The following is a 27,588-nucleotide window of genomic DNA, read 5'->3' on the forward strand; positions in this document are numbered from 1 at the left end:
TCAAATTTCACAAGTAAAATCTCAAGTTTTTAATACTTTAAAACATCCCAAACAATATTTACATACCAACAATCAAAGTTTGATAATTATGTGGAAGTATGGGATCACTAAAAGAATCATTGCATTTACGTAAAATTAGAAAATAGTGAATTTGTATAGAAACAAAGGCATACACTACGGCTCGTTGCACCTACACCACAGCTCACGAGCCTTTATGCCATGCGCCACGGCTCAGGCACATTGTAACATCCCAATTTAAATTTTAATAGTTAATTTGGGTTAATAGAAAATTTAAAAAAAAAAAAAAATAAATAATTTTTAAAAAAAATAAAAAAAATAAAATAATAAAACAATATTATTAAATTATTATTATAATAATAAAAAAAAGAAAGGAAGAAGAAGAAGAAAACGAATTTGCTTCGTCCGCCGCCTCAACAGTAACAATAATAAAATAATAATAAAAAGAAAAGAAGAAGAAGAGAGAGAAAATAATAAAAAAAATGTGGGACCCACTGAATTTTTATAAAAACTCACCTGTTCCTTCATTTCCTCATTCATTCCTGCGCGCGAGCTGAGACGGAGAGAACGCGAGTCACCGGTGCGAAAATATCTAAATTTTTAAGGTAAGAGTTTTTAATAGGATATTTAGGGTGTGATTTTAAGCTTTTTAAGACTAAGTAAGTGTTCTAAAAATTTTTCTTAGTCATCCTTCTTCTTTAGTTTCTGAGTTTGTAGTGGTAGAAAATTTAAGATCTGAAAGAGGGATGAATTTATGTTGAATAAATATGGTTTTTGAGGTTGTCAGTAGTATAATAAATGTTATAGAGTATAAATTTGTTAATGATCTTTGAATTTATGGCTTATGGATCAAATTCTAGACTAGATCTGAAAATATATGTTGATTTATTGAGGTTTAGATGATTATTTAGGATGAGAAATGAATTATTATGGCTATAGGATTATGATTCTAAGCTAGAGATTTAATTTTTAATTTTTTGGGTATTTTAGGTACGAATTTATGAAATAAAAAGAAAAATTTTGATAATAAAAATTAGTTTAGAAGTTGATTTTTAGATTATTAATGTTTATTGATAATTAAAAGAGGAGTTAAAAATTATACTTAATAGTATTAACTATAGATTTGTATTAAGATTGAGATTAGGAATTATGTTATATTTTTAATTCTATTATTAGAATTATTTTATTAGTTTCAAAAATTGAAACTAATATTTATAAATAATATGTTATTTGTAGATTGTATTACTGGTGAAGATTGTGGTGAGAGAGAAATTTTAAGGAATAATTTATTGAAAAAGCCACAAGGTAACCATGCTTTTAATTTATAATTAGTGTTACTTCTTGTTAATTGAGTGATTATTGAGAAAATTATAAATTTTGTAATATTATATAATTGTGCAATATTATTATAAATTTATTTGATTATTGTGGGAGGTGTTGGGAGATTTGCTATTATTGTTGTATTTATGTGCCACGTGGTATGCCCCTATTGGAGCTCAATAGGTGGTTTGTAAGGGCTCGGGCTAATCTACCTTTGGCCGGGTAATTTAGCACCGAGTGAGGGCTACGGCTCGAGGTTAATGGAGGGATATAAGGATGGTTGTTTGTGTGTATTGTAATATTTCTTATATTTGTTGGAATTATATTATTTTTAATTCTCACTTAGTAAGCACACACTTAACTGTTTGTATACACTATCATAAATTGGCTTTGGTTATTGGGACTTTTGAGTCTCATTATGTGGTTAATAATTTTCAGGAGAAGAGCCACGAGTGACACGTGGAGGAGTCCCAGAGGCTTAGTGGTATAGATCCACTGTCTCTTTTGGGTATTTAATTTATGATTTATAATGTGTTATATTGCCAATATTAGGACTTTTTTATGTTTATTGTCAATTATATGAATATATAAATGTAATCATGCCTTTCAAACTATTTCTATTTTTGGTACAATTTGGATGACTGTAATTTTAATATTTGGTTTACTTTGGATTGGTTAAAATGGCATGATTATAAGGCCAAATAACTGGCTTGTGTTGAAAATTAACTAAATTGCTTATTTTACTTGTTGGGAGTATAAGGATGGACAAATGTGATTTAGTTTACTTGTTGGGAGTATAAGGATGGACAAATGTGATTTAGTTTACTTGTTGGGAGTATAAGGATGGACAAATGTGATTTAGCCTAATGGCATGTGGGAGGTAAAAATTTATCTGAAATATTATAGTGTGTAAGTTGAAGCCAATTATAAAATATTTTATATCGAAATTATTGATATAAAAATGTGTTGGGTGGCTGTAACCCAACTATGGTTGAGTTAAATTATTTAAAAAAAAAATTTTAGTGTGTTACACACATTATGACATAGCGCATTGCACACTTTTTGACAGCAGAATTCTAATGTCATTTGATAGCACCTGGGGCAACTTCTGACACACCCTGTTTCTCCATCCCATGTTTGATTGACATAATCTAGGTGTCTATAAAAAGCTTTTTCCACTCTAGCTATCGGCTTTAGTTTCACAATTAAATTATCTCTTAGTATAAAGTTAGACACTCATTTTAAAATTTACTCTTTTTTACTATTTTCACATAACTTGAATGCCCAAAACTCATACCAAAAGCTAAAAGCTAAAAACACCACCTCCACCATACTCAATAGACTAAAATAAACCTGTGCAATGCACCACATCATTAATAACACTCATGAAACACATTTTTATTACTCAACTTCTTAATCTCAAAAACAAAAGGGAGAACTCTAATCGCATTTTTGATCAATTAATCAACATAATTCGCATGTCATACACGACTTTTACTTGCATTAATATTTTAGCCTTACTATAGATCTCATAATCTATACTTATACACCATAGGCCCAAAATATACTACATAATTTAACAAAATTCATAGTGTAAGTAAGTCACAATTTGAATTATCCCTAGTTGGTAATATCATACAAAATATACATATAAATACTTAAAAAGTAAATGAGGCCTATTAATAGGATTGCAATCCTATGCCTCCAGCTGTTTTTCTCTGTCTAGTCTTCTTAAGCTAGTTCCTGTAATATTAAAGATAGTAGGATGAGTATAACTACTTAATAACTAAGGTCCATCTAACTCATATTAATGCATGTTAATCAATTTAAATGTAAATGGCAACGATAATTAATTTCAAATCATTTAACACACTCAAGAGTATAATTCAAATTATCATTCATAACACACATGCTCATGAAATAATGATTGAGCAATACATTCTCATATAGCAATAGGACTCATCACATAATTTGTTTCTCTAGGATCTCTATATACACAACCATGTGCCTTTTAATCATTATATGAATTATCACACCTCCCTTATATTTTTCATATTCCTTTAATATGAAATCATGGTGTATAACATATTAGAATCATCTTTATACTGAGACTACCTCGGTCAAAACATGAGTGAGAGGTTACTCGGCTAAAATTTTCCAACTCAATTATAGGTCACGGTTTCCCCCATTTCTCTCACTATGGGGTGTCATTCTCCCTAGATTAGTTTCCTCATAGAATAAGTGGATAACTAGTTAGGTTCGAGTCCTTCGTTAAACCAGTGGGATAGTCTCTCGTTCAATAAGTAGGACAATATAGATAATAAATCTAGACTAACTATCAAGCTTCGATGGAAGCCTTATCACGTCGATTTAATTCTCTACTTCTCTTCCTAAACGAACTCCTACCTCTCATGATCATATAATACATAAATATGCAATAACCTATAGCATACAAGTATTCACTACTCAAACATACTTAATTATCTCATTATATTCTCATTACACATATTCGCAGTTAATCATAAAACTCTACATTATGCATAATTGTTGAACTTTCCAAAACACATAACCATTGAACTCCGTTTACAAATAGTCATTGAACTCCACATATCACATCGTTGAACTCCTCATAATACACATGTTTGTTGAGCTTCTCAAATGTCACATTATATAACTTCATAAATACTATTTCATTGCACTTTTTACACATCAAGTCATTGCACTCCACTTAACATAACATTATTGAACTTCACTAGCAAATCACATTGTTGCACTCCAAAGGAAACATGTCATTGAACTTTATAAGACCATCATAGTGGATTTTCAAGCAAAACATGCCACATTTGTATTTTATTCAATTTCACACATTTAAGTTATCAAATATTAATCAATAAATTAATTAACACACAAAAGCACAAGAAAGAATTTCCCTTATTGCTTTAAACCTTTGAAAGGTCAAAAGTTTCATCCTTTAAATACTCACTCTCAAAGCTTCCATAAAGCTTGAATGGTGCCAAAAATGCTTACTCTATAATTAATCATAATATAATTCATCAATGCCTTTTTTTTATAATTGTTATTATTAGCTCAAACACTTCTACACTCTCAAGATTCACTCTCTTCTCATATAAGGGTACTCATAAGATTTCTTAGCTTCTTCTAACTCACATTAACTTTATTGAACTTTTAAATAATCATTAATGAAGCTACATTGCCCTAGCTACCATATTTATGGTGGAATTTTTGGGTATTTAATGCCCCCAACTACTAACATTCACAAAGCCATAAATGCTAGGTTTCACTAGCTTAATTAACTTTTATTAACTCTATTTAAGTTAATAGATCTAGATCCCTAGCTTCTATGGACTGAAAATTACCACTCTCAACCAAACCTTAACTTCCTAACTAGAGAAAGTGGAAGAGAAAGGTAGATTTAAGCTTGAAAAGCTTACCTCTAATATTTAAAAGCTTTTAAACACTTCAAATATTCAAATCTTCTAAGCCCTGTCAGAGCTTTTCCACTGCTCCTTTCTTTTTCTTTTGTTTCTCTCTTCTTCTGTATCAATTCATATTCTTATTTCTGTAGAAAAGTGACCATGTGCCACAGCAAACACATCATGCACTGCAGCGTATGGTGAAGAGAAGCCTTGCCTAGGCACAATGGCACATATACGCAGTGCTGGATCATCCATAAACTATTACGTGTGGCACAAAACCTCACCCTTTAGATTTTCTTCCTCTTTTATATCTGGGTGACCCAACTTTACTTCGGACCTAACTGCTGGACAACAAAAGCAATATTGGGGTAAGTTGTTGTTAAATAGAGGAGACGACCAATGAGATGCTAATAAGCGGATGGATCAGCAATACGAGTACCATCATCTTTAGATAGCTTGGCAAACCTATCCATAGGGGTTGAAGTTGGTTTGTAAGCAAGATAACCACAATCAGAAAGAATGTTTAAAGCAAATTTTCATTAGGAAATAGATATACTAGAAGATGTTTGGCTATTTCCAAACTAAGAAAATAGCGAAGCTGACCCAAATTCTTGATTCTAAAGGACTAATCAAGAAAATTTTTAATATTAGCAATTTTAACAGAATCATTACTAGCCAAGATAATGTCATCAATATAAACAATAACATTGTAAATGAAGAATCAATCTTCTTGACAAATAAAGAATAATCAGCTTTAAATTGGAGATGACGAAATGAAGTAAGAGTGGTTATAAGCTTAGTAAACCATTGGCGGCTAACCTGCTTCAAACCATAAAGAGACTTCTGAAGTGTACAAATAGTATTGGGTGATAGAGAAACAAAACCAGGAGGAAGAGCCATATAAATCTCCTCATCCAAATCACCATAAGGAAAGGTGTTATTGACATCTAATTGCTCCAAGAGCCAAGAGTTGGCAATTACCAAAGCCAAAACTAAATGAATTGTTGTTAGATTAACTACAAGTGAAAAAGTATCAGAGTAGTCAATCCCCTTAGTTTGTGTATAATCTTTGGAGACCAAACAGGCTTTATACTTGTCAAGAAAACCATCAACCTTAAACTTCTTTTTAAACACTCATTTACAACTAATGAGATGTTTGCCTAGAAGGAGTTCAGTCAGGATCCATGTATTAGTTTGCTTAAGAGCAAAAATTTCAACCTACATAGCTTTCCTCCATTCAAGATATTTTACTGCCTGATTATATGTCTTGGGCTCAAAGGAAGCAGAAGCAGAGAGAACATAGCATTTCTAGGAAGGAGAAAGACGATTATAAGAAAGGATAGAATATAAGGGATAATGGACACCTGAACTTAAGAAAGAATGCATGAGGAATTCATGACCACTATCTGGGTGAATGATTTTTATAGTAAAAGAAAATTGATTTTCTAAAAAATAAAATGAGGCATTTCAAATGAGTTCTAGTTTTAGATTTTAATTTCATTAAAATGATCCAAGTAAAGCTAGAGTAATCGTTGATAAAAGTCAAAAAATAATGATGGCCATGAACAAAAGTGTAATGTTTGCCTTGATATTACTAAAATTCACCACACAATCACAACAAATAATGATAATTAAGAGCAAGGATTGCTTTTAATCTCACATTAAATATAGAAGGGTTAAAACTAACAATCCTTTAAAATAATTTTGAAATATTTGGGATGCAATGTCCACCTTGACATTACCAAAATTCACCACACAATCACAACAAACAATCATTAAGAGCAAGGATTTGCTCATAATCTCACATTATCCATATAAGGGTTTAAATTAATAATCTTTTTAAAAATAATTGTAAAATAATTGGGATCCCATAAAAATCCTTTAAATTGATAGTTTGAGCTCAAACTTAATGTTTTTTAAATAGGCATTGGAAGCATGAAAAAGTTTTAGGAAGCAAACCACTTCAAAACAGGGCAAAAAATGTCATTTTTGAGTATTTAGGTCTATGCGCCACGTCTTGTGGCACAGAATGTCATGTTTTCTCACTGTACCGTGCACCGCAGCTTGTGTGAAATGCGCCGCGGCGCACTTATCCATGACAGCAATGCTATTATAATAACTTTTTTGGACGAACTTCACACGCGCGGCATTTTTACATCTGATGTCCAATTGGAGTGATTCAAGTGCCCACGCGAAGCTTATTTAATAAGATAACTAATGGTATAAGTTTCGTTATGATCTGATACTGTATGAGAATTTTAGACACTCAGATACAAAAGTCAATTTTTCAAAGAAATTTTCAACCATCCAAGTACCCAAAACTCATAACTTATACCATTAACCCATTGTGAGGCTTAAACTAAGTCCAATAGACCAAAATACACTTGAGTGATCAATCAAACATACAAAAATATATCAAACACAAAATTTGGCTACTCAATGGCCATTTTGCCTAATATGGCCAAAATGCACAATTAGCACTACAAGTACTATTTGGCCTCTATTGCCACATAATACACTACCAATAGATTATCATCACTTAGATAAAACATTTCTTGCAATGGTATTAGTATTTTAGCCCATCACCACAAAAATTCTCACATATTCACATCACATACCATATTGGGCTAAAATACAAAATAACATAGTACGAAACAAGTGCAACCAATCAAAATGATATGCATTCCTAGTTGGCAACATATAATATCATATAACAAGTTTATATACAATATGCAAACCAAAATCGGGCTTTACAAAGAGTGTAGCAAATATGTTAGCCCCTGCCCAATTCCCTCCCTGGCTCAGTCTCACTGGTAGCACCTGTAAAATGATAATCCACAGGGTGAGATAAAAATCTCAGTAATTAAAATAATCTACATTATTGATTAACAAGCCAAGTTATAAACAAGCATTAAAATAAGTGACATAATCACATCATATTATATCACCATAAATTTGCATGCATGATCCCTAACCATCCGGTCCTCCAATACTCCCGACCGAACCAATAGGCTATTTCACGGAACCAAACCACATGTATGGTCCCCAAGCTCACCATTCATAGTAGGACTACCCGGCCAAGGTGTCCTAAACCACTTTCAAACTACTGTTTCCCCCTATTACAAGTAATTGGGGTGTCGTTACTCCAACGCCGCATCCTACGATTGCTAAGGAGCATAGTCTCTAACTCCGCACCCATTTTCGGGCACTGAGAAGAGTAAATGCTACATCTGGCGTCCCGAGGTGCTAGCAATGCCATATGGACTTAATCTTCACTATCTCCACTAGGGTGACATCCTACCCTCTAATATGCCGCAATTCACTACATATCTCCACTTAATCATGCGTAAACAACTTTCCAATAAAATATAAAAAATCTTACCATTTACTTCAAAAATATAGAATTTTACAAACCAATACTCCACTTATTTTCTAAAATAGTTAACCTTTAAAGAATTTATACTATATACTCAACAAATCATAGAAAAGCACTTGAGCATAACTTATACAAGGTAATAAACAATGTAAATTATCTAGTTACCTCAACCTTTTTGTTACTAAAAGGGTTACCCATGGTACTAATTCTCTTCTTGTGTCAAGGTAAGTCTTCCACACCACAATCTATAATAACAAGTACTATATGTTAATTTTCAATTAATACAAGCACTATTAGCTACCAATAACCTCCCAATTCTCCCACTTCTCACTCAAATTCTCAACAAAGAGGCTTGTTAAGATTAACATTTGTTCACAACATCCCTTTGAGCCTCTTTCTAACTCTATCACAACATAAAACTCAATATCTTAACTTATTACACTTCAACACCCTATGATCAAGATAAAGCTTGATCCAACTCCCACTAAACAACAAAGTAGCTTTATATTACCACATATTCAAGATCAATAAACCTAAATTAAACCTTTAGAGTTAATAAAAACCTTTAAAACATTGACTCATGGCTTAATTCTATCAGACCAAATTCTTACTTTTCCAAATCCTATGGAAAATGAGATGAAAAGGTAGAGGATAAGGGTAGGAAACCTACCTAAGAGTTTGAAAGCTCAAATGATCTTCAAAATCCTTCCAACTTGATGCCCTAGCAATATTCAAAGTTTCCCCCTTCATGCTCTAGGTTTTCCACCTCAAAAACTGTCCGTTTCTGATGATTCCCAAAAATTTAAGTTGCTTGCTATGTCGTGTGTTGCAGCGCATGCCACGCAAGCCGTGGCTCACGGCGCAGCGAGCAACAACTTGATTTTGCTCCCCCCAATACTTTCTAACTTGATCCGACTTTCATCCTATCTTAATTTAAAGCCAAATATAACTCAAAAATCCAATTAGCCACCCAAAAACATAATTACATAAATTAATCATATTTTTAACTAATTTATCCCTTAATTAATCCACTTTTGTAGATTTACAGTTTTAGGATGTTACATGGGATCCCATAAAAACCCTTCAAATTAGTAGTTTGAGCTCAAACTTAATGATATATAAAGATATGGGAAATATGGAAAACTTTTAGGAAACAAAACACTTGAAAACAGGGCTAAAAAATATCATTTTTGAGCATTTTGGTATATGCGCAGCGGCTCATGGTCCATGTGTTGCGGCATGTGGCACAGAAAGGCCAATTAGGCCGTTGTACCACGCACCGCAATGCACTTGTTCCTGTCATGATAGCATGATAGCTTTTTAGGATGAACTTCGAACACGTGACATTTTCGTATTCGATGTCCAATTGGAGTGATTTAAACGCCTACACGAAACTTATTCAATAAGCTAACTAATGGTATAAGTTTTGTTATGATCCGATACCATATGAGAATTTTAGATACTTGGATGCAAAAGTTAGTTTTTAAAGCAATTTTCAAGCATCCAAGTACCAAAAACTCAAAATTTATATCATTAACTCATTTTGAGGCTTGAACCAAGTCCAATAAACTAAAATACACCTAATTAAGCATTTAAACACATAAAAACATACCAAACACAAAATTTGGCCACTTAATGCCAATTTCACCCAATATAGACAAAACACAAAATTAACACCACATACATTATTTGGCCTCTATCGCCACATAATACACCACATATACATTTCGCCACATATATAAAACATTTCTTACACTTATATTAGTATTTTAGCATATCACCACAAAAATCATCACATATTCACATCATATATAATATTACGGTAAAATATAAAATAACATAGTATAATACAAGTGCAACCAATCAAAATGACATGTATTCCTAATTGACAACATGTAATATCATATCACTAAGTTTATGTACACCACTCGAACAAAATTAAGCATTACTATCTGTAATGTAGCAAATCTGCTAATCCTTGCTCAATTCCTTCCCCTGCTCAAACTCAATGGTAGAACCTGTAAAATAATAACCATGGGGTGAGATAAAAATTTTAATAACTAAGATAATCTACAATATCAATTAACATGCCAAGTTATAAATAAGCTTTAAAACATGCATAACAAACACACCATATACAATCACCATAATTTAAATGCATGATCACTAATCATTTGATCCTCCAATACTCTTAACTGAACCGGTAGGCTATTTTACGAAACTAAATCACATGTATGGTCCATAAGCTCACTATCTATGGTAGGACTACTCAGCCAAGGTGTCTTAAACAATTTCAGGACCACAGGTTCCCCCTATTACAAGTAATTGAGGTGTCGTTACTTTAACACTACATCCTACAAATAGTAAGGAGCATAGTCTCGAATTCTACACCTTTCTGGGTACTAAGAAGAGTAAGTCTCCAATACCGCACCCTTTTTCAAGCACTAAGGAGAAACATAAGCTACACCTGACGTCTTGAGGTGCCAGCAATGCCATATAGACTTAATCTCTACTAACTCCATTAGGGTAACCTCCCACCCTCTAATATACCATATTTTACTACATATCTTCACATGACGATACATAAACCACTTTTTAAGCAAATATAATAATTCTTACCACTTACTCGAAAAACATGAAATTTCACAAATCAATACTCCACTCATTTTTTTAAAATAGTTAACTTTTACAAAATTTATACATACATACATACATACATACATACATACATATATATAACAAATCATACAAGAACAATTTGAGAATAACTTATACAAGGTAATAAATAATAAAAATTATTTAGTTACCTCAACCTTTTTGTTACTAAAAGGGTTATCCGTGGTACTAAATCTCTTCTTGTGTCAAGGCAAGTTTTTCCACACCACAATCTACATTAACAAGTACTATATGTTAATTTTTAATTAACACAAGCACTATTAGCTATTAATAACATCCCAATTCTCCCATTCTCACTCATATTCTTAATAAAGAGGCTTGCTAAGATTATAATTTGTCCACACATTCCCTTAAAGCCTCGCTCTCACTCTATCACAACATAACACTTAATTTTTTAACTTATCACACTTCAAAACCCCATAATCAAGCTAGGGCTTGATCTAACTTACACCAAACAATAATTTAACTTCATATTACTACTTATCTAAGGTTAAGAAATTTAAATCAAACCTTTAAAGTTAATAAAAATCTTTAAAACATAAACTTATAGCTTAATCCATTTAGAGTAAATTCTCCCACTTTCAAATTCCATGAAAAATGAGATGATGAGGTAGAGGAGAAGCGTGAAAAACTTACTTAAGAGTTTGAAAGCCCAATTTAGCTTTAAAATCCTTCCAAAATAAAGCCCTAACAGTGCCTAAAGTCTTTCCCTTTGTGTCCTAGGTCTTTCCCCCCATAAACCACCTTTTTCTGATGATTTTTGTATTTTAAGTTGTCTGTGCTGTGCCGTGCATCGCAGCGCACGCCACACAAACCACGGCTCATGATGCGAGGAGAAAAATGTCATTTTTACTCCCCTGAATGCCACCCGATTCGATCCAAATGTCATTTTGCTCCCCCGAATGCCACTCGATTTGATCCAACTTTCATTCTAACTCAATTTAGAGCCAAATATGACCCAAAAATTTAATTAGCAACCTAAAAACATAATTAAATTAATTAATTATTTTTTAAACTAATTTATCTCTTAATTAATCAATTTATTCCAGATTTGAAGTTTTCAAATGTTACAAGAAGCGGGATTAAATGGATCCTAAATATCAACATTTAAAAGTTCAAGAGTATGAGTAGTGTGAGAAACACTAACAGGGAATTGTAATTTTCTTTGTTTGGTAAAATGACGAACATTGCAAATTTTATTTAAGGTAGGTTTACAAGTGATTGAAGATGGTTTCTGACCTAAAATACTAATGGCAGTAGAAAAGGCATATCCTAACCTAAGATGCCACAAATCAAAAGAAGGTATAGGTTTAGAATGTAAAGTAACAGGAGAAATTGAAGAAGGTGAGAACCTACTTATATGATCTTGAAGAACATAGAAACCATTTTGAACCTCAGCTATACCAATCGTCTTCCAACAATCCAAGGCTTGAATGAAACAATGGGTAACATTAAGGATTAAGAAATAGTGAAGGTGAAAAATGAGTTTAGAAATAAAAATCAAATGATAGTTAATTTGAGGAATAAACAAAACATTAGTCAGATAAAATCAAAGGAAAGATAAATGGTTCCAAAATGATGATCTTGAACAACAGAATCATCAAGTAATTGAACAGAAATAAGAGAAATAGAAACTAACTTGGAGAAACGATCAATAGAAAAACATATATGATCAGTCACGTTATTATCAATGATCTAGGCAGATGAAAGGCATTTAAAGGAAAGTAAATGAGATATACCTGGTGTTAAAGACATATTAAGAGAAGGAGTGTAAGGAGAGGTAGTCACAAGATTAACTTGTGCTGAAGGATTTAATGAAGTAGCAGGTGCAGGGGTTTGTACAAGAGCAAGGAGCTTATTGTATTGATCTTGAGTGAACGACAAAGAGGCAAAAGAAGATGAAGACTGAGTAGTTCCTTCAGCAAGTACAGAAGCAGGAAGGCAGAACGATGGGTTCAGGTGCTATCAGGTTCCAGAAGCACTAAATAAAGTAGATAGGGAAAATAATGAAAAAGAAATTTCATTGGCTCTAGTACCATAATATAATTTGTGAAAATAGTAACTTATCTTATTAATTTCAATATGAAATATAGTTATACAAAGGAAAAAAATTTATCAAGATCTATCAAAAAATAAAATAAAGATCTACCAAAAAATAAAATAATAATAAAAAGTAAAATAGTTATAACCACCCTAATAATAACTATACAAAATAATATATATTATTAAAAATCTAATATTGCCCTATGTTACTTAGAACTTCTAAAAAATCTCCACACACGACTGCAAAATCAACAAACCAAATGATCCTAACTATTATACATCTAGCTTCTTAATTCTATTGTAATGAGATTTATGGATGAAAAGCAATCAAGTATAATATCCACATTTCAAGATTAGGGATCTCCATAAAAGAAATTAGATTGTCACTTTGTATCGTGTTTTCAAAGAAATTGGTATACTTATTGACTTACTTATCAAGTAAATTAACTAACATTGACACCACTTTTTTTAACTATCCTCTAATTTGATGCATGAATCTCATGATTTTTGATATTATGTAACCTTCTTGTTTGCTACACGAATGTGCCCATAGTCTTTTTATTTGGGGGGAGGGGGGAAACTTTGCATTCTCAATCCCTCTTCCCTAATAGTAAATAATTGTCATAATTGAGGGGGCTAGGTTTGATTGGTTGATAGAATTAAATCAGTTTAACATAAGATCTTGTTTTATTTGAATGTTGAAATATATAGTAGCATTATATGAAAAATGCTAAATACATCCTCAAGGTATCAATGGAACTGTCCTTGATAAGAATATGGCATCACTTAATAGGATCCAAATTAATCTTGGTAGGTGATAGAAATATCACCAAGTTTTTCAAAATACCAAGTGGTCAAATAAAAAAAAGAGAAAATTGGTGAAAAGGATTTTATTGGAAGGAAAATTGATCCTAAGGACCAAATACAATTCAAGGACCAAGGCTAATAGTTTATTTATTAAACAATATGAATAAATGACCGAAATACCTCTTTGTTTAAACCAACAAAATTGAAAAAAAAAAAAAAACAAAGGCTACCTATGCAACATATGCACCTAAAGCCATAAACCTTGTACCCAAGCCAGAAGAAGTCTTGCACCTAAACCAAAAACCTTGTACGGCCTAACCAGAAGCCTCACATCCATGATAATAAAAATTAGCAATTTTAATTATCTTAGGTGCAAGGCTTCTGGTTTGTATGCAAGGCTTTTAGTCAGGGGTGCTAGGCTTTTAGTTTGGGGTGCAATGCTTCTGGCTTGCGTGTAAGGCTTCTGACTTGGATGCAAAGCTTCTGGCTTAGGGTGCATGTGTTGAACATGGAGCCTTTGTTTTTTTTTTAATTTCATTCATTTAAATAGAGAAATATTTTGGTCATTCACTCATATTATTTACTAAATAAAATATTAGTCTCGGCCCTTGAATTGCATTTAGTCCTTGGGATCAATTTTCCTTCTAACAAGGTCCTTGTCACCAATTTTTCCTATAAAAAAGTGTCATATGAGGAAGGGATTGGTCAATTTTAATTTTCATACACACACATATATACATATTTTAATTTTAAGCATATGTAATATTAATGCCCGTGCATTGCACGAGCAGAATTCCAATTATTATTAATAATTTTTGTTCTATCTCTAGGTTGAGCAAGAGTACTAAAAATAAAAATTAAGAAAAACTCTTCAACGATCAAAGTTAATTTTTATTGAAAAAAAAAAGAAAAACATATCTTTTTATCCTTACACTTTGTTCGTATTTTATTATAGGTCCATGCACTTTTTTTTTATATTTTAAGCCCTTCACTTTTATTTTTTAGTGTTCTAAGTTTCTAAATGAACAAAATAAACAAAGAGTAGGAACCTTGAATGAATGTAAAACATTGAAAAATAAAAGTGTAGGGACCTAAAATACTGAAAAAAATATAAAAATCTATAACAAAACACAAGTAAAGTGCAGAGATTAAAATGTATGCTTTCCACAAACCAAAAAAAAAAAAAACTTTACCTCATCATTCTTGGTTTGGTTATGTGTACATATCCTTCAAAATAATATAGTAAGTCATTAATTTGATTACTGTTTTCTTGTTGGGGAAAAAATGAAGATCACTTTTTTCTTTCCTTTTCATGGCATATTTTTACTGCCGAATAACTAATAAGGATGATTTATAATTTTCTTACCATTTTATTTTACATGATGTTCATCTTTTTCTTCCGCATCAATTGGCAGAAAAGGACCGATTCAGAATTGAACTTTGAATTCAGCCTTGCAAATTAAACAAATGGTAACAAGGATAATTAATTTCAATTTTCTGTAAATATTCTAATTTCCTGAAATAAAAATTTCAAATTCAATTCCATAATGCGAAATTGCGAATACATCCCAATTCCAAATATGTGGCTTCAAAAATCCCAACTTGCGACAGCCTTTCTCTCTATTAGCATTTATATCCTATGTACATCTCATATCAATCATTTAGATTTAATTTAAATGGTTTACAATCTATTTTTGTCTTAAATTTTAATTCAATTCAATTCAATTTTTTCTGAAGCAACATTCAAAACAAAGATTATTCCACTATTAATTAATATAAAATAGTAATTTAGATTATAAAATATAAAAATTGAGGAAAAATACAACAACAAGTCCCTGTAATTTAATTATGCTTTGTTTTTAATCTCTATAATTTTATTTATTTTAATTTTCGCTTGCAATGTTAATCTCTGTGATTTTAAAATGCATATAACGATTATGAGGTGACGCTAACAAAATTAATTTTGCTTTGATTCTACTAACCTTTTTGTTGACATGATAGAAATATGCTCACATAGAAGAAATAAATTGATTAGATATGGTTAAAAATAAAAGGTAATGGGGCAAAAGAAGCTTCCTTATATATTTGAATTAAACAAGATATGGAATACGAATACAATCTTTTGTTACGTCAACAAAGAGGTTAGCATAGCAAAATTAAATCCGTTGGTGCTACTTTTATCCAAAAAAAAAAAATCCCTTGGTACTAACTTAGGGTCTATATCTATATTTTTAAAATTATAAAGACTAACATTAATGTAAATAGATCAACCTAAAGGGAATGAAAATAATGAAACAAACACAATGCAATCAAAAGTACATGAAGCTAACGTTGTATTCTCCAAAAATTAATTTATCTAAATCAAATCTAGACAGTCAAACCAAGACATATATAGCATATTACATTACATTTATAAACCCTAAATCCCAAAAGTTGTGCGCCGAATCCTCCTTGTTTTTTTTTTGCCCCAGTATATATAGTCAGTCCCTTCTTCTCCTTTCTTGATAGTCAGTCTCCTTATAAACATTTTTATTACATTTTAGAGAGAGAGAGAGAGAGAGAGAGAGAGATTTTGAGAGAGAAGAAATGAAAATTTTGAGGATGAAAGAAATGGTATGGGGAATGGTGATGGTGACGATGATGATAAGAAAGGCCAAAGCTGAAATTCACTATGTTGGAGGAAGCAAGCTTAATTGGGCACCCCGTGTTAATTTCTCAGAATGGTCATCTCATGAACATTTTTATGTTGGCGATTGGCTTTGTAAGTCTTTCTTATAATCCCAAGCACGTGTTTCTTTGTTTGACTTTTCTTAATTTTGTTGTTAATAACATATAGTACCTAAACTTATGTTTATCTTTTTGCTTCTCACGAAATAGTTCTTAGAAATTCGTGACACGTTTCCGAAACCAGTTCATAAGTATGCACTAAGTCATCTTATTACATGCATATAAAACATCGATAATTTAGAGTTGAATTGTGTTTTAATGTATTATTTGCATCAATCATGTTATATCACATCAAATTTTTTATTCATATAAGCTCATTTCTTGTTTTGGTTTGTTATATTGTATCTTTTCTTGAAGTTTTAGTTTTGAAATCATTTAAATTTTGAGTCTTTTTATATTTTGATTTTGATTTATATTCTCTCACAAAAGATTTTATAGCCTCTATTGTTTATGATATAGTTTATTCTGAATCATATCCTATTGTATGACTCTGCTTTCCTCAAAAGTCATGATTGCATGATTCTAAAGTATTATATATATATATATATATATATGTCTCTATAACTTTTACCTTCAATCTAGACACAGTGTAATTAATAAAAATTTATTTGAGTTGTTATCTTTTTTTTCTGCTTTGAAACAGCTTTACTACTTATTTTTCTTTTCCCAACTCCCATGTATCTTAGTCTCCAATTGGCCACTAACGTTATTTTGTTGTATTCCTTCAATTTCTTTGTTAAAAAGTTGATTTCTAATTTTAAAAAAAACGATAAATAAGGCAAAATTAAGCATGAAATTAGAAGAAGATGTCTTTAGAGTAAATTTGTGGGTTATTTCATTTGTGAGTGTTGGATCAGACAAGCATATCAGATCCTCCATATAGGAGAAAATTTTGGAAGAAATTGGAGAACAAAAATTAGCATGCATGAAGTGAAAGGAAAGTATTGTAAGAAAGTAATTTGGTGTTGATTCGTTGTTGGGTTAAATCATTTGTTGATTATTACACCAAATAAGATAGCAAATGAAGGGGACTTCATAATTATATCTATATATAATCTAAAACTTATAACAAGTCATATTATTTATTTATAATAAGTCATATTATTTATAAGTCATCAACAGAGAAACTCATCTTAAACTTTATACAGTACATGAATTTATAGTCTAATTTTCTAAACATTTTGTTGCAACAGGGAACACATTGTGAATAAAAAAGCTGTCTCTTTAATTTACTTCTTTCTAAACATCTCATTTGTTGTAATAACACTATCTTTTATAATGCTCAATGATTCTTAAATCACACACTGTCAAAAGGGACCTGTTTATTACTTCTCTGAGGTTCTTCTATCAGATTCTTATGCTCTATAAAAGGAAGAACAAATCCAATATATATATATACTAACTATATTTATGGTTTTTTTTTTTTCCTCGAAGACTTTGGATTTGACAAGAACATATACAATGTGCTGGAGGTGAACAAGACTAGCTATGAGAACTGCATAGAGACAGATTTCATTAACAACATAACAAGAGGTGGAAGAGATGTGTTCCAACTCACAGAGCCCAGATTCTATTACTTCTTGAGTGGAAGAGGACACTGTTGGGAGGGAATGAAAGTTGCTATACAAGTTGTGAATGGTGCACAACCTTCTCCTTCACCACTTCCACAAAGAAGTCCTGCTTCTGATTTAGATTTTAATGGCAGCATTCAGGTGCTTGTTCTCTCAGCCTTGGTCTGGAGGATCTTCAGTCACTAGAAATGGCAGACCCACAAACCAGAATCGACCCCACTTTGTGTTGTAGTGATCATCCATGTTGAAATCAGTCCTAGTCTGATTTTGGGATAGATTTGATGTTATGAATTTAGTTTGTTCCTCATGAATGTCTTTCTTCTCCTACTTTTGATGTTAGTCACATGGTTCTTTTTCTTATGCTATTCTTCGGTTCGTTTCTATTGGAAGGTGACATTTCTTTTTTAAACATTATGCTATCAAAGTTATTGTTAGATTATTATCAAGTAATTTTTCTTTTTTCTTTTTTCCTAGTGAATACCACATAGTTTCTACAAGTCATATTAAATCTCAACTAATTAATTCATGTTAAATTTAATCAAAACATATACATGTAAATCTCTTTCAACAATAGACCTCGTAGTTGTCTTCTTGCTATAAAACTACTTAAGGATACCATATGATGAATCATCCGAACTAATTGTCATTGATAGTAACATCCTTTCTTTTTTTCTTTGTAGAGGTAACATTCCACTTTATATCAAGTATCAACAAAGAAAATACTGTAAGTTTCAAGAATACTTGTTTCGAGCTCCTACGTTCGATCCCTGGAGCAAAGGGAATGGAGATAATTTATTTAGAAGAGCTGCCTTTTCTTTGGGACCTGGCCCAGCTCGAATCTGGATTAGCCGAAGATAAGCTTCAGATACTAGATGTGTTAACACAAAGAGGGGAAAAAAAATTTGTGTTCAGAGCTAGTTGGACAAATCAACAATTTTGTTTCAATTGTAATTAAAAAAAAAAAAAGTCATCTGTGAAGGAATGCTTGCATAAATCTTAAACAACAAAATTCAAATAATTGCATCCCAGGGTCATATGTAACAATCATATCAGGCAATATGCAGCATTAGCAGTTACATGCATTTCAAACTTTTATCATGTCATGACTCGTGATGATTCCGATGTTGACGTAGCAGTACGCTAGTTAGGGTGTGTCAAAACTTCCAAGTTAGATATTCCAATAAAAATTTCCGTAAGTATATGAATATCAGATTTGGAATAAGCCAGAAAATTTCTCAGATAAATGCCTCTTTGAGCCTATCACCTGAAGTTCTGTGCAAAAAAGTAATCTTCTGTCAAACATTATCAGTACACATACACTAACAATGAACAGTAGTCTTCATCAGAGTCACAAACTCAAGACAAGACCTCTCTTTCTTGCATTCAACAAGAGTTTAATATAATCAAAAGTTCAACCTCTGATGACTGCAAGTCCATCAGTAAAATGCCAATAATAATAATAATAATAATAATAATAATAATAATAATAAATAACGAATCAGAATCGTTTATTCAAACAAGGCATCCATAGGAAACAGGAAGACTAGTGAACACCTGATAGAACCCAAGCAAATATGAACCCAAAACAATTTTGTGATATTGATTTAACTCAATAAGATAACTTGGCATCCTAGGCCCAAAGGCTATGATCCCATCAATAGCTTTCACTGCTCCTTGCAATGGCCATCTTCCATAGAAAGGGTTTGTAGCATAGCCACAGCCTCACCTTCAAGAACAAGAAGATCACCATTCTTGATGCACCTGGTCTTAAACTTTGCCCTAAATAACAGACAAAGGCTCAGTTAGAAGCAAAATCATGAGTCATTGAAAAAATGCCAATAGAAGTGTCAAGATAAAACTTACAGATATCGATTTTTATTTACTCTAAGATTAGTTGCTTGCACTTCGCTTGTGATCGAATCTCCAATATAGACAGGGAACTTAAAATTCAAGCTTTGAGATACATATACAGCTCCAGGCTACAACTATCCATAGCAGCAGAAATGTGTAGGGGCAAGAACAACAAAAAAGAAAAGCTTCATCAGGAAAGTTTGCATGAGAGAATCAGAGTGGAGGGTCTTTTAAGAGTAAAATTGAGACCAAAACTTCGTTACATGAATGATGAACACAAGTCCCAAAAGCTCCTGTATAGTTTAAATGAAGAATGTGGCTTTTGTTGCTTTGTTCTGTTTTGAGAATTCTCTTGACATTTTTGGATTGAAGAAATTCGACAGTCTGATCCCACCTAGTGGGATAAGGCTACTTGTTTTTGTTGAAATGTATATTTTGATGCGGTGTATCATGCTCAAAATCATGAAAGTTATAGGCCCTCAAATAGGCAGACTTCTGCTAGTCTCATTTTTTGTTAAATAGCAAGTAACCTGATCAATCTGTTTAATCAATCTCATTCAGTTTACTGAGATAACTGACAACCCATACATCCACAGTAGGCGTTACAAAATTTAGACGGAGGGCCAGTGAGGGACTTACAAAATATGATGAGATGATATGAGGAAAGAGAGAAGCAACGAGCATCCCATGTACTAGTCGACCTTCAAATCCAACATTCCGTGCAGCTTCTGCATCAAAATGCAGTGGATTAGAATCATGACTCACCTTGGAGTATTGAAGGACATCATCATCAGTGAAAATCCTTGTCTGCCTCAAGACGTCTCCAGGCTTCAGTACACGAGGAGTTTCAGATGAAAAGGACCCAAGATGCTGGAGTCTGCTAGAAAGTAACCTCCTTGCGAGCATTCTTGTAAGTATTCCACAAAATCAAATCCTGAAGTTGTCACCTAATCAGTAATGAAGCAGACTGCAGCTTAATATTCCTTACAAGAAAGATATACAGAGGCAATAGAGAATAAGAACACATTTGGAAGGAATTAGGAGAATTAGTTCCAAGTAGTTCCTAGAGGAAGTTTGTTTTATTGAGCAGAGTAGGCTAAATGTCACACAAATTAAAGTAAAGTAAAAAAGCTGGAATTAGTTACAAAGGTTAGCTACCAATTTTAGTCAGAGTTATTTCTCTTTCAAGCATTTTAACAAGCACTTGGTGTGCAGTCAGTAAGCATTACCATAGAATATGCAAACCCCAAGCAAAATCTTAGTCAGGATCAAGTTCTACAAGACTCTCGGATCAATAAATATTCCGATTAAATGAAACCCTCAATTAAGAAAAGAAAGGGAAGAGAAAAAACACTAACCTGAATGCTACATGGAGTCACTACAAAATGGGAAAATGTGAACATACCTGGTAAATTAGAGTTTCAAATCTTTCTGAGTGTTTCCGTCAACTACAAAAGTAAGGCGTTCACCCGTGTTTTTGAGTTCGGAAATGGGATGAGGAAGGCTTCCAATGAAAGACCGTTTGATAACGGGAAGAATGACACAAAGTCCCAAAAAAATTAATTAATTTAAGTTTAGTTTTAAGTGTTAAATTTTAAAAATTTATAATTTAATCTCAATTTTATAATTGCATTGTGATGAATTTATAATTTATTTTTTAAATTTTAACATAATTAAAAAATAAAATAATTTAATTTTTTTGTTAAAATTTAAAATAAAAATTATAAATTTATTACAATTCAAAATTGAGAGATTAAGTTAAAAATTCTTAAAATTTAATACTTAAAATTTAATTTAAATTAATTGATCCTTTTAAAATTCTTTTGTCATTCTCCCTCAATAATCTAGGGATATTTTAAAAAAACTGGTTTTTTTTATTTAAAGTTGTTTGAATAAGTGTTTTTGCCCATTAAATTAAGTTTTTGAACGAATTTTTTTATTTAATTATTCTCAAAACTTCTTGTAAAGCAAAATTTGTAAAGCAAAATTAAAAAATTGTAGTCTCTGATTTTTTTATTGAAAAAATAATAGAAAAATTCGTTTGTAATGTGCAAATATTAATCAAGTATTGTGAAATGTGACAATTTTTTTTCAAGTTGAAGGGAACCTCTTTAACATTAATTTACTTTTGTGAAAAGACCATTAAACCTGTGTATTAATGTGAATCTTTGTAATGTCTTATGATGCAAACGATAATGTTTCTCAAAACAAAGTATCATAATTCTGATTCAAAAATGAAAGGCAAAAAGATCTCAAAGGAAGTTAAGCGCTAGAAGTATGAGATTGGTTACTTTGTACTGCACAAGCCAATTCAGAATATGAGTCAAGCAGTTCCAACCACAAAAAGATTAATGTCTTGCACATAAAAAAAAAAAAAAAGATTATTGAGGAATTCTTGGTTCAACTAGTTGAAAAAATTGAATTAACTTATCTTAAAATTTTGAATTTAAATCACAAATGTACGGTCTATTAACTAAAAATGTTAAAAAATATCTTTGAGATATAGTAGATTTCTCAAGATATCGAGTGCTGAAATTAAAAAAAAATTAATAAATACAAATATTGAAGAAATGGTTTTAATGATAAAAAATGACTTTTATGTCATTATCTGAAAAGGTAAAATAATTAGAGATCAATGTTGATTTATAGTCATCAACATATCAATACTATATATATATAAATAATAAAATCTTAATACCCTCCCGTACACGAGTTATAAATAAGTATAACTCATTTCTAAAAATTTCATAGAAACTTGTCTACTTACAAATGTGATAAACATTGTTATTAAAACACTATCTTTTGGAATCATAGCTTTTCAAACCATTGCTCAAACCTGAATGCATGTTCTTTTTTCTGGTTTTGGCAAGTACACAAGAACCACTTGTACAATAGCAATTACAAATGCATGATGGGGTAGGTATGGATGGAGAGAACAACACTGCAAATTTGTTGTGAATATCGTTTGTTCACAACACATGCCCCATTGAATTAGGGAGCCAAAAAAAGCACTCACTGAGTAAAAATACAAAGTTCGGGGGAAGGACTGTCATTTTTAGCATACTTTTGGGATGAAGTGACCCACATGATTCTTGGGATGAAAAGACTTTTGTTCTGAATATACACCAAAATGCTCACTTGGTGCCAAATCTAACTGAGAATTGCATGCATGTGATAGTTTCTTCTCAAACCAGAGGAAGGATATCATTCTCATTTCTCAACACTTGACAGCCTCAGACATTGAGAACGGAGATGAAGATAAAAACAATACTATGCTTAATGATGGCCATGGCAATGGGGTGTTTCTGCAGTGACAGCAGAGATCCTGTGCTGCACAGGGTTGGAGGAGGAAGGTACACCTGGAAACCAAAAGTTAACTTCACAGAGTGGGCTGGTCATGACCACTTCTACAAGGGTGATTGGCTGTGTAAGAGCTCTCTTTATTTTTCTCAATCGCTAACCATCAGGATTACTCTATATCTTCAAAGTTCATACTTTCCAGCCTGAGTCTTTTTGGGTTGCCTTCAGATTTTGGTTTTGACAAGCAACTCTACACTGTTCTGGAGGTGAACAAAACAAGCTATGAGAACTGTGTTGACAAAGACTTCATCATGAACATCACAAGAGGAGGGAGAGATGTGTTTCAACTTTTAGAGTTAAAACCATATTATTTTATCAGTGGCAAAGGGTTCTGCTTTGAGGGCATGAAAGTTGCTATAAATGTTGAGGAATTCATACCAGAGAAGCCAGGGTCTCTTATGACCAGCAAGGCTTTCCCATTTCATAAAGCAAACCACGCTGTATTTTATCTGCTACTGGCCACAACAACTTGGGCCTTCACTTAATCTGAGGGGGGAAAAAACTTAGAATGTTGATAAGATTTCGGATGCTTTTCTTTTCTTTTGTCTTTTTTTTTTTTTTCATTTTTCCCATGTCTAATTAGCCTACTTTTAGATAGTTTGTGTCATAGCTGCATCTTTCGGATGCACTTTGAGAAGGTTCAGATATTTTTATAAGATAAAAGGAGAAAGGAAATCTTATATATGAAAACAAGTGCAATTTATGCAGGGAGCTTTGGTGAACATATGGTTCAAGGTATTTAAAGGGAAAGGTTTATGTTTGATGCATCAGTTTCTTGTTAAAGAATGTCCAGATAGATTATGCGCACTTCACAGTTTGCGTTGAATTGATACTTGAAACCCACAAATAGAAACAGATCAGCCCACAATGCAATAATTTGTGAACTTCTTGCATATAGCAAGCTTCTTACAACAAAAAGCACTTACAGTCAATTCTATTTCCTGGATTCCTATTATCATCTCCTTGAATGTCCCATTATCTTACAACAAAATACCTTTACTTACAGTCGATTCTATCTCCTGGTTTCCTCAATATGGAAGTACTTAGGTTGGCTCTGAATCAGAGGATAGTCCATAGTCAAACTGCAAGAGTTATGCTACAGTGTGGATCATCAAAGGAAAAAGCTGTCTGTCTTTTGTCGCAGTTTCAATCTTGGTTCTCCTTCAACTGTATCAACATGGAGCCAATGAATAAACTGTCATGTCAGTCTTACATTATCCACTTGGAAATTTTGAGTTGGCAGATAGGTGCAACTGACATTCTGAATCAAGACCCATTCTCTTTAACGATCCACTAAAAGTTGCTAGCCTAACTTAAAGAGGAAATATCTATTCATCATCAAAATCTTCCGCATCAAGAACACAAGAGAGCGCCGACATCCATGCTATTAAACCACGAGGAGCATCTTTTTTCATCATTACTTCTAACTTGCCAACAGCGTGCTTTGAAACTCCACACTTCATCAAAACAAAACCAAGAGATTTGAACGTACAATCATCAGGTTTAATGGCAGCTGTCATCATCTCCTTGAAAGTCTCTACAGCCTCCCTGGTTCTCCCATCCATTGCATATAGACCTAGCACATTATTATAACTCAACAAGTCAGTCAAGAGCCCCAGTTTTCTCATCTCCTTTGCAATTTGAATGGCTTCATCCAGCCTTCCCATTTTCTTGTACATATAAAGCATCATTGCGTATGTAAACTCATTTGCCGATCCCTTTTTCTTCACACTCTCAAATATTTCTTCTGCTTGTTCAACCATAGATCGCTTGGTATAAAGATCGAGCATACAATTAGAAGAATATATAGCCGGACCTTCTTCAGATGATTGAAGCAAATTGTATGTCTCTTCTGCTTCTTTCAAGTAGCCAACTTTCGTATACAACTTGATCAAAGAGTTGTATATAACCACATTCCCTGGCAAGCCCGCCCTTTTCATTTCATCAACATAAACGATAGCTTCTTTAGCACTTCCAGCATCAGCAAAAGCATTGATCAGAACCCCGTAAACAATTACATCAGGCTGCACAGCATGGCCAATCATTTCCTTGTATAATTCTTCTGCCTTTTCCAGATGACCTAACTTTGTGAAGCTGGAAATCACAGCGCAATATGGGATGCAATCATCAACTAATCCTGCCTCCTGCATCTTTCTTAGATAAAATTTGGCAGGATGCGGCTGGTCAGCACTGGCCAAAATTTGTATAAGAGAACTATAGCTACATTTGTCTGCAATTATACCATGTTTCTCAATGCTATCAAACAACTGGCATGCTTTATCATAGCACTTTCCTATCCCATAAGCTTTAATCATCACGTTGAAATGAAGGATGCTAAGCTTCTTCATTTCTTGGCAGCAAATGAAAACTTTCTCGGCTTCTAAAGTATGGCCATGCTCCCCATATGCATCAATGTTGGCAGAATAGCACTCAGATGTCATGTTCCCAGATAGATGAAACCTCCTGAACCATAACCATGACTGCTCTAGCATTTCTGCCTTTATATACATCCTAGTCAAGGCAGACTGGGTGAATTCATCAATTTCATAACCCTTCTCATCCATCTCGGATATTACTTTTTCCGCTTCATGGACCATTTGCCTAATTGAGTATGCATACAAGAGAGTCCGGTAACTCACAGGGTCTGGCTCAACGCAGGCTTCTTTCATTTTTGAAAAATACTTTGTTGCCATGGCTATATCATTATGCTTTGTGTGGAGAGATATGAGAATATTATAAGTCCTTGTGTCAGGTGGACATCGAAGCTCTTCCATTTTTTGCAGTAGTGAACCAACTTCCTCTAGCTGTCCATGGTTTCCACAAATGTGAATCATTGTGTTGAATGTCACTGTAGTTGGGGCTATTCCTTGTTTAAGCATCTTGGTAAACGTTTCAGATGCTTCTTTGAGTTGACCTGCCTTCCCATATGTGTCAATCAAGGTGTTATATGTGTGTGAGCTCAGGCAAACATAACTATGTGCTACTCTCTTGTCCACTTCTGAAGTATCAAGTGTATTATTTCTCTCCTGCGTCAGAAGTTCACCTGATGACCACTTTTTGAAAAATTCTTCAGCTTTCTGAAAATCCCCTGCTTTTTTATACAATTGAATCACTATTACCATTGTCACCTCATCAGGTTCCATCCCTTTACTAAGCATCCTTTCAAGCCAGACAAGTGCATCTTCTTTTAGCCCACCTTTGCTATAAACATCAATCAAAGTTCCATAAGTGGAATTGGTCGCTGCAATTCCTCTTGTATTCATCTCGTCCCACAAACTCTCCAAATGGCTCCACTTCTGTGCTTTACCCAGGATCCGCAGCATAATATTGTAATGAATCACATTCAATTCATGGCCCTTTTTATTAAACCACTCAAAAATTTCCAGAGCCCTCTCCCACCTTGATTGTTCCTTCAAAATTATACTCCTTTCCTTGTTGCTAAGCCTCTCTTCCCATGGTCTAAAAGCCTCATCTAAATCCTGAAACATATCCAAAGCTGTCAGAATCGCTGGAATGCATCCACCATAGGCAACCCATTTCGTCGAACACTTGGTCTGCACTTTTTCCTGCACACCACCTCCATTGCCAACCCTCAAAATTTCACCGTTATTCCTCTTCCTCGGAGCCCCACCATTCAAATTCTTCTCCAAATTCTGTTTCTTAAGCCCATGTTCTTGGTTTACGCCATCTCTTCTATCAGGAACACCCCGCTGTACTCTGCGAGTCCACTTGACACTCCCATTGGGGGCATGAGGAAGCTTTTGCTCTCCAGACTTTTGCTTTCCTGAGTGAGACTTTTCTGCCGGAGAAACCGAAATTCCTACGCCCAGAAGTGTGTTGGACGAACCCACTACGTGGAAACAGTTGGTGTCTAAGAGTTGGAGGTTCGCGAGCATTTCTATAAAGAAGAAGAAGAAGAAGCAGGCTAACGATGATATTGTTGGTTCACTCGAAAAGCAGCAAATGGGAACTTGCCGATAATGGGTCACTCCAAGTTCTGAGGATAGTGTTCGATTTCGACTTTCGAGTTACCTCCGTCCCGGTACCGTGCATGTACTCTTGCTGGTCTTTGGGACTTCGGCTTTGGGTTTGACCAAGCTCTTCGTCACTTTCATTTTTATTCATAAGAAATTCTTTTTTTTTGCTAACGGACTGAAATTCTTTCTTAGAGTAAGTCATAGTATATAGGTTTTTTTTTTTTTACCATTTATTAGGAGACAGAGAATCACAATCAAGTATCAAAAGATTAAATTAACAACAATTATGTTTTAAATACAATATTTTAAAAAAAAATTAAAAATCACTTAAAAAAATTATTTATATATGAAAATTAACTAGTTTCATTCAGAGAAAAAAAATCACATTCTCATTTAATAATAATTTATTTTTTATTGATCTTTAT

At 32.9% G+C, this 27,588-nt stretch overlaps 4 protein-coding genes across 5 annotated transcripts; 2 read left to right on the forward strand and 2 right to left on the reverse strand.

Annotated features, from left to right (window-relative positions):
• Nucleotides 1-16,263: 16,263 nt before the first annotated feature.
• Nucleotides 16,264-18,161, forward strand: LOC129317326 (lamin-like protein). Its single transcript, XM_054961670.1, has 2 exons — nt 16,264-16,438; nt 17,839-18,161. The coding sequence occupies exons 1-2, from the start codon at nt 16,264-16,266 to the stop codon at nt 18,159-18,161; spliced, it is 498 nt and encodes a 165-aa protein (XP_054817645.1).
• Nucleotides 18,162-19,432: 1,271 nt separating this feature from the next.
• On the reverse strand, nt 19,433-21,362 carry LOC129318741 (3-hydroxyacyl-[acyl-carrier-protein] dehydratase FERN, mitochondrial). Of its 2 annotated transcripts, none has more exons than XM_054963674.1 (4): nt 21,232-21,362; nt 20,466-20,773; nt 19,839-19,954; nt 19,433-19,754 (listed from the first exon to the last, which is right to left on the reverse strand). In XM_054963674.1, exons 2-4 carry the CDS (start codon nt 20,730-20,732, stop codon nt 19,640-19,642), a joined length of 498 nt encoding a protein of 165 aa, XP_054819649.1. In that variant the 5' UTR covers nt 20,733-20,773; nt 21,232-21,362; the 3' UTR covers nt 19,433-19,639. The 2 variants fall into 2 exon arrangements, with proteins under 2 accessions (XP_054819649.1, XP_054819650.1); XM_054963675.1 differs by having other exon boundaries at nt 20,466-20,760; nt 21,232-21,343.
• A 1,594-nt stretch (nt 21,363-22,956) lies between these two features.
• Nucleotides 22,957-24,483, forward strand: LOC129317327 (uncharacterized). Its single transcript, XM_054961671.1, has 3 exons — nt 22,957-23,253; nt 23,355-23,626; nt 24,193-24,483. Exons 1-3 carry the CDS (start codon nt 23,079-23,081, stop codon nt 24,481-24,483), a joined length of 738 nt encoding a protein of 245 aa, XP_054817646.1. The 5' UTR covers nt 22,957-23,078.
• Nucleotides 24,034-27,282, reverse strand: LOC129317611 (pentatricopeptide repeat-containing protein At3g23020). The gene has a single exon (XM_054961942.1). It carries the CDS (start codon nt 27,080-27,082, stop codon nt 24,515-24,517), a length of 2,568 nt encoding a protein of 855 aa, XP_054817917.1. The 5' UTR covers nt 27,083-27,282; the 3' UTR covers nt 24,034-24,514.
• Nucleotides 27,283-27,588: the final 306 nt, after the last annotated feature.

The sequence above is a fragment of the Prosopis cineraria genome, unplaced genomic scaffold, assembly GCF_029017545.1.
Source record: "Prosopis cineraria cultivar Desert tree isolate PC_DT_omini unplaced genomic scaffold, ASM2901754v1 PC8, whole genome shotgun sequence".
Taxonomy (NCBI): Eukaryota; Viridiplantae; Streptophyta; class Magnoliopsida; order Fabales; family Fabaceae; genus Prosopis; species Prosopis cineraria.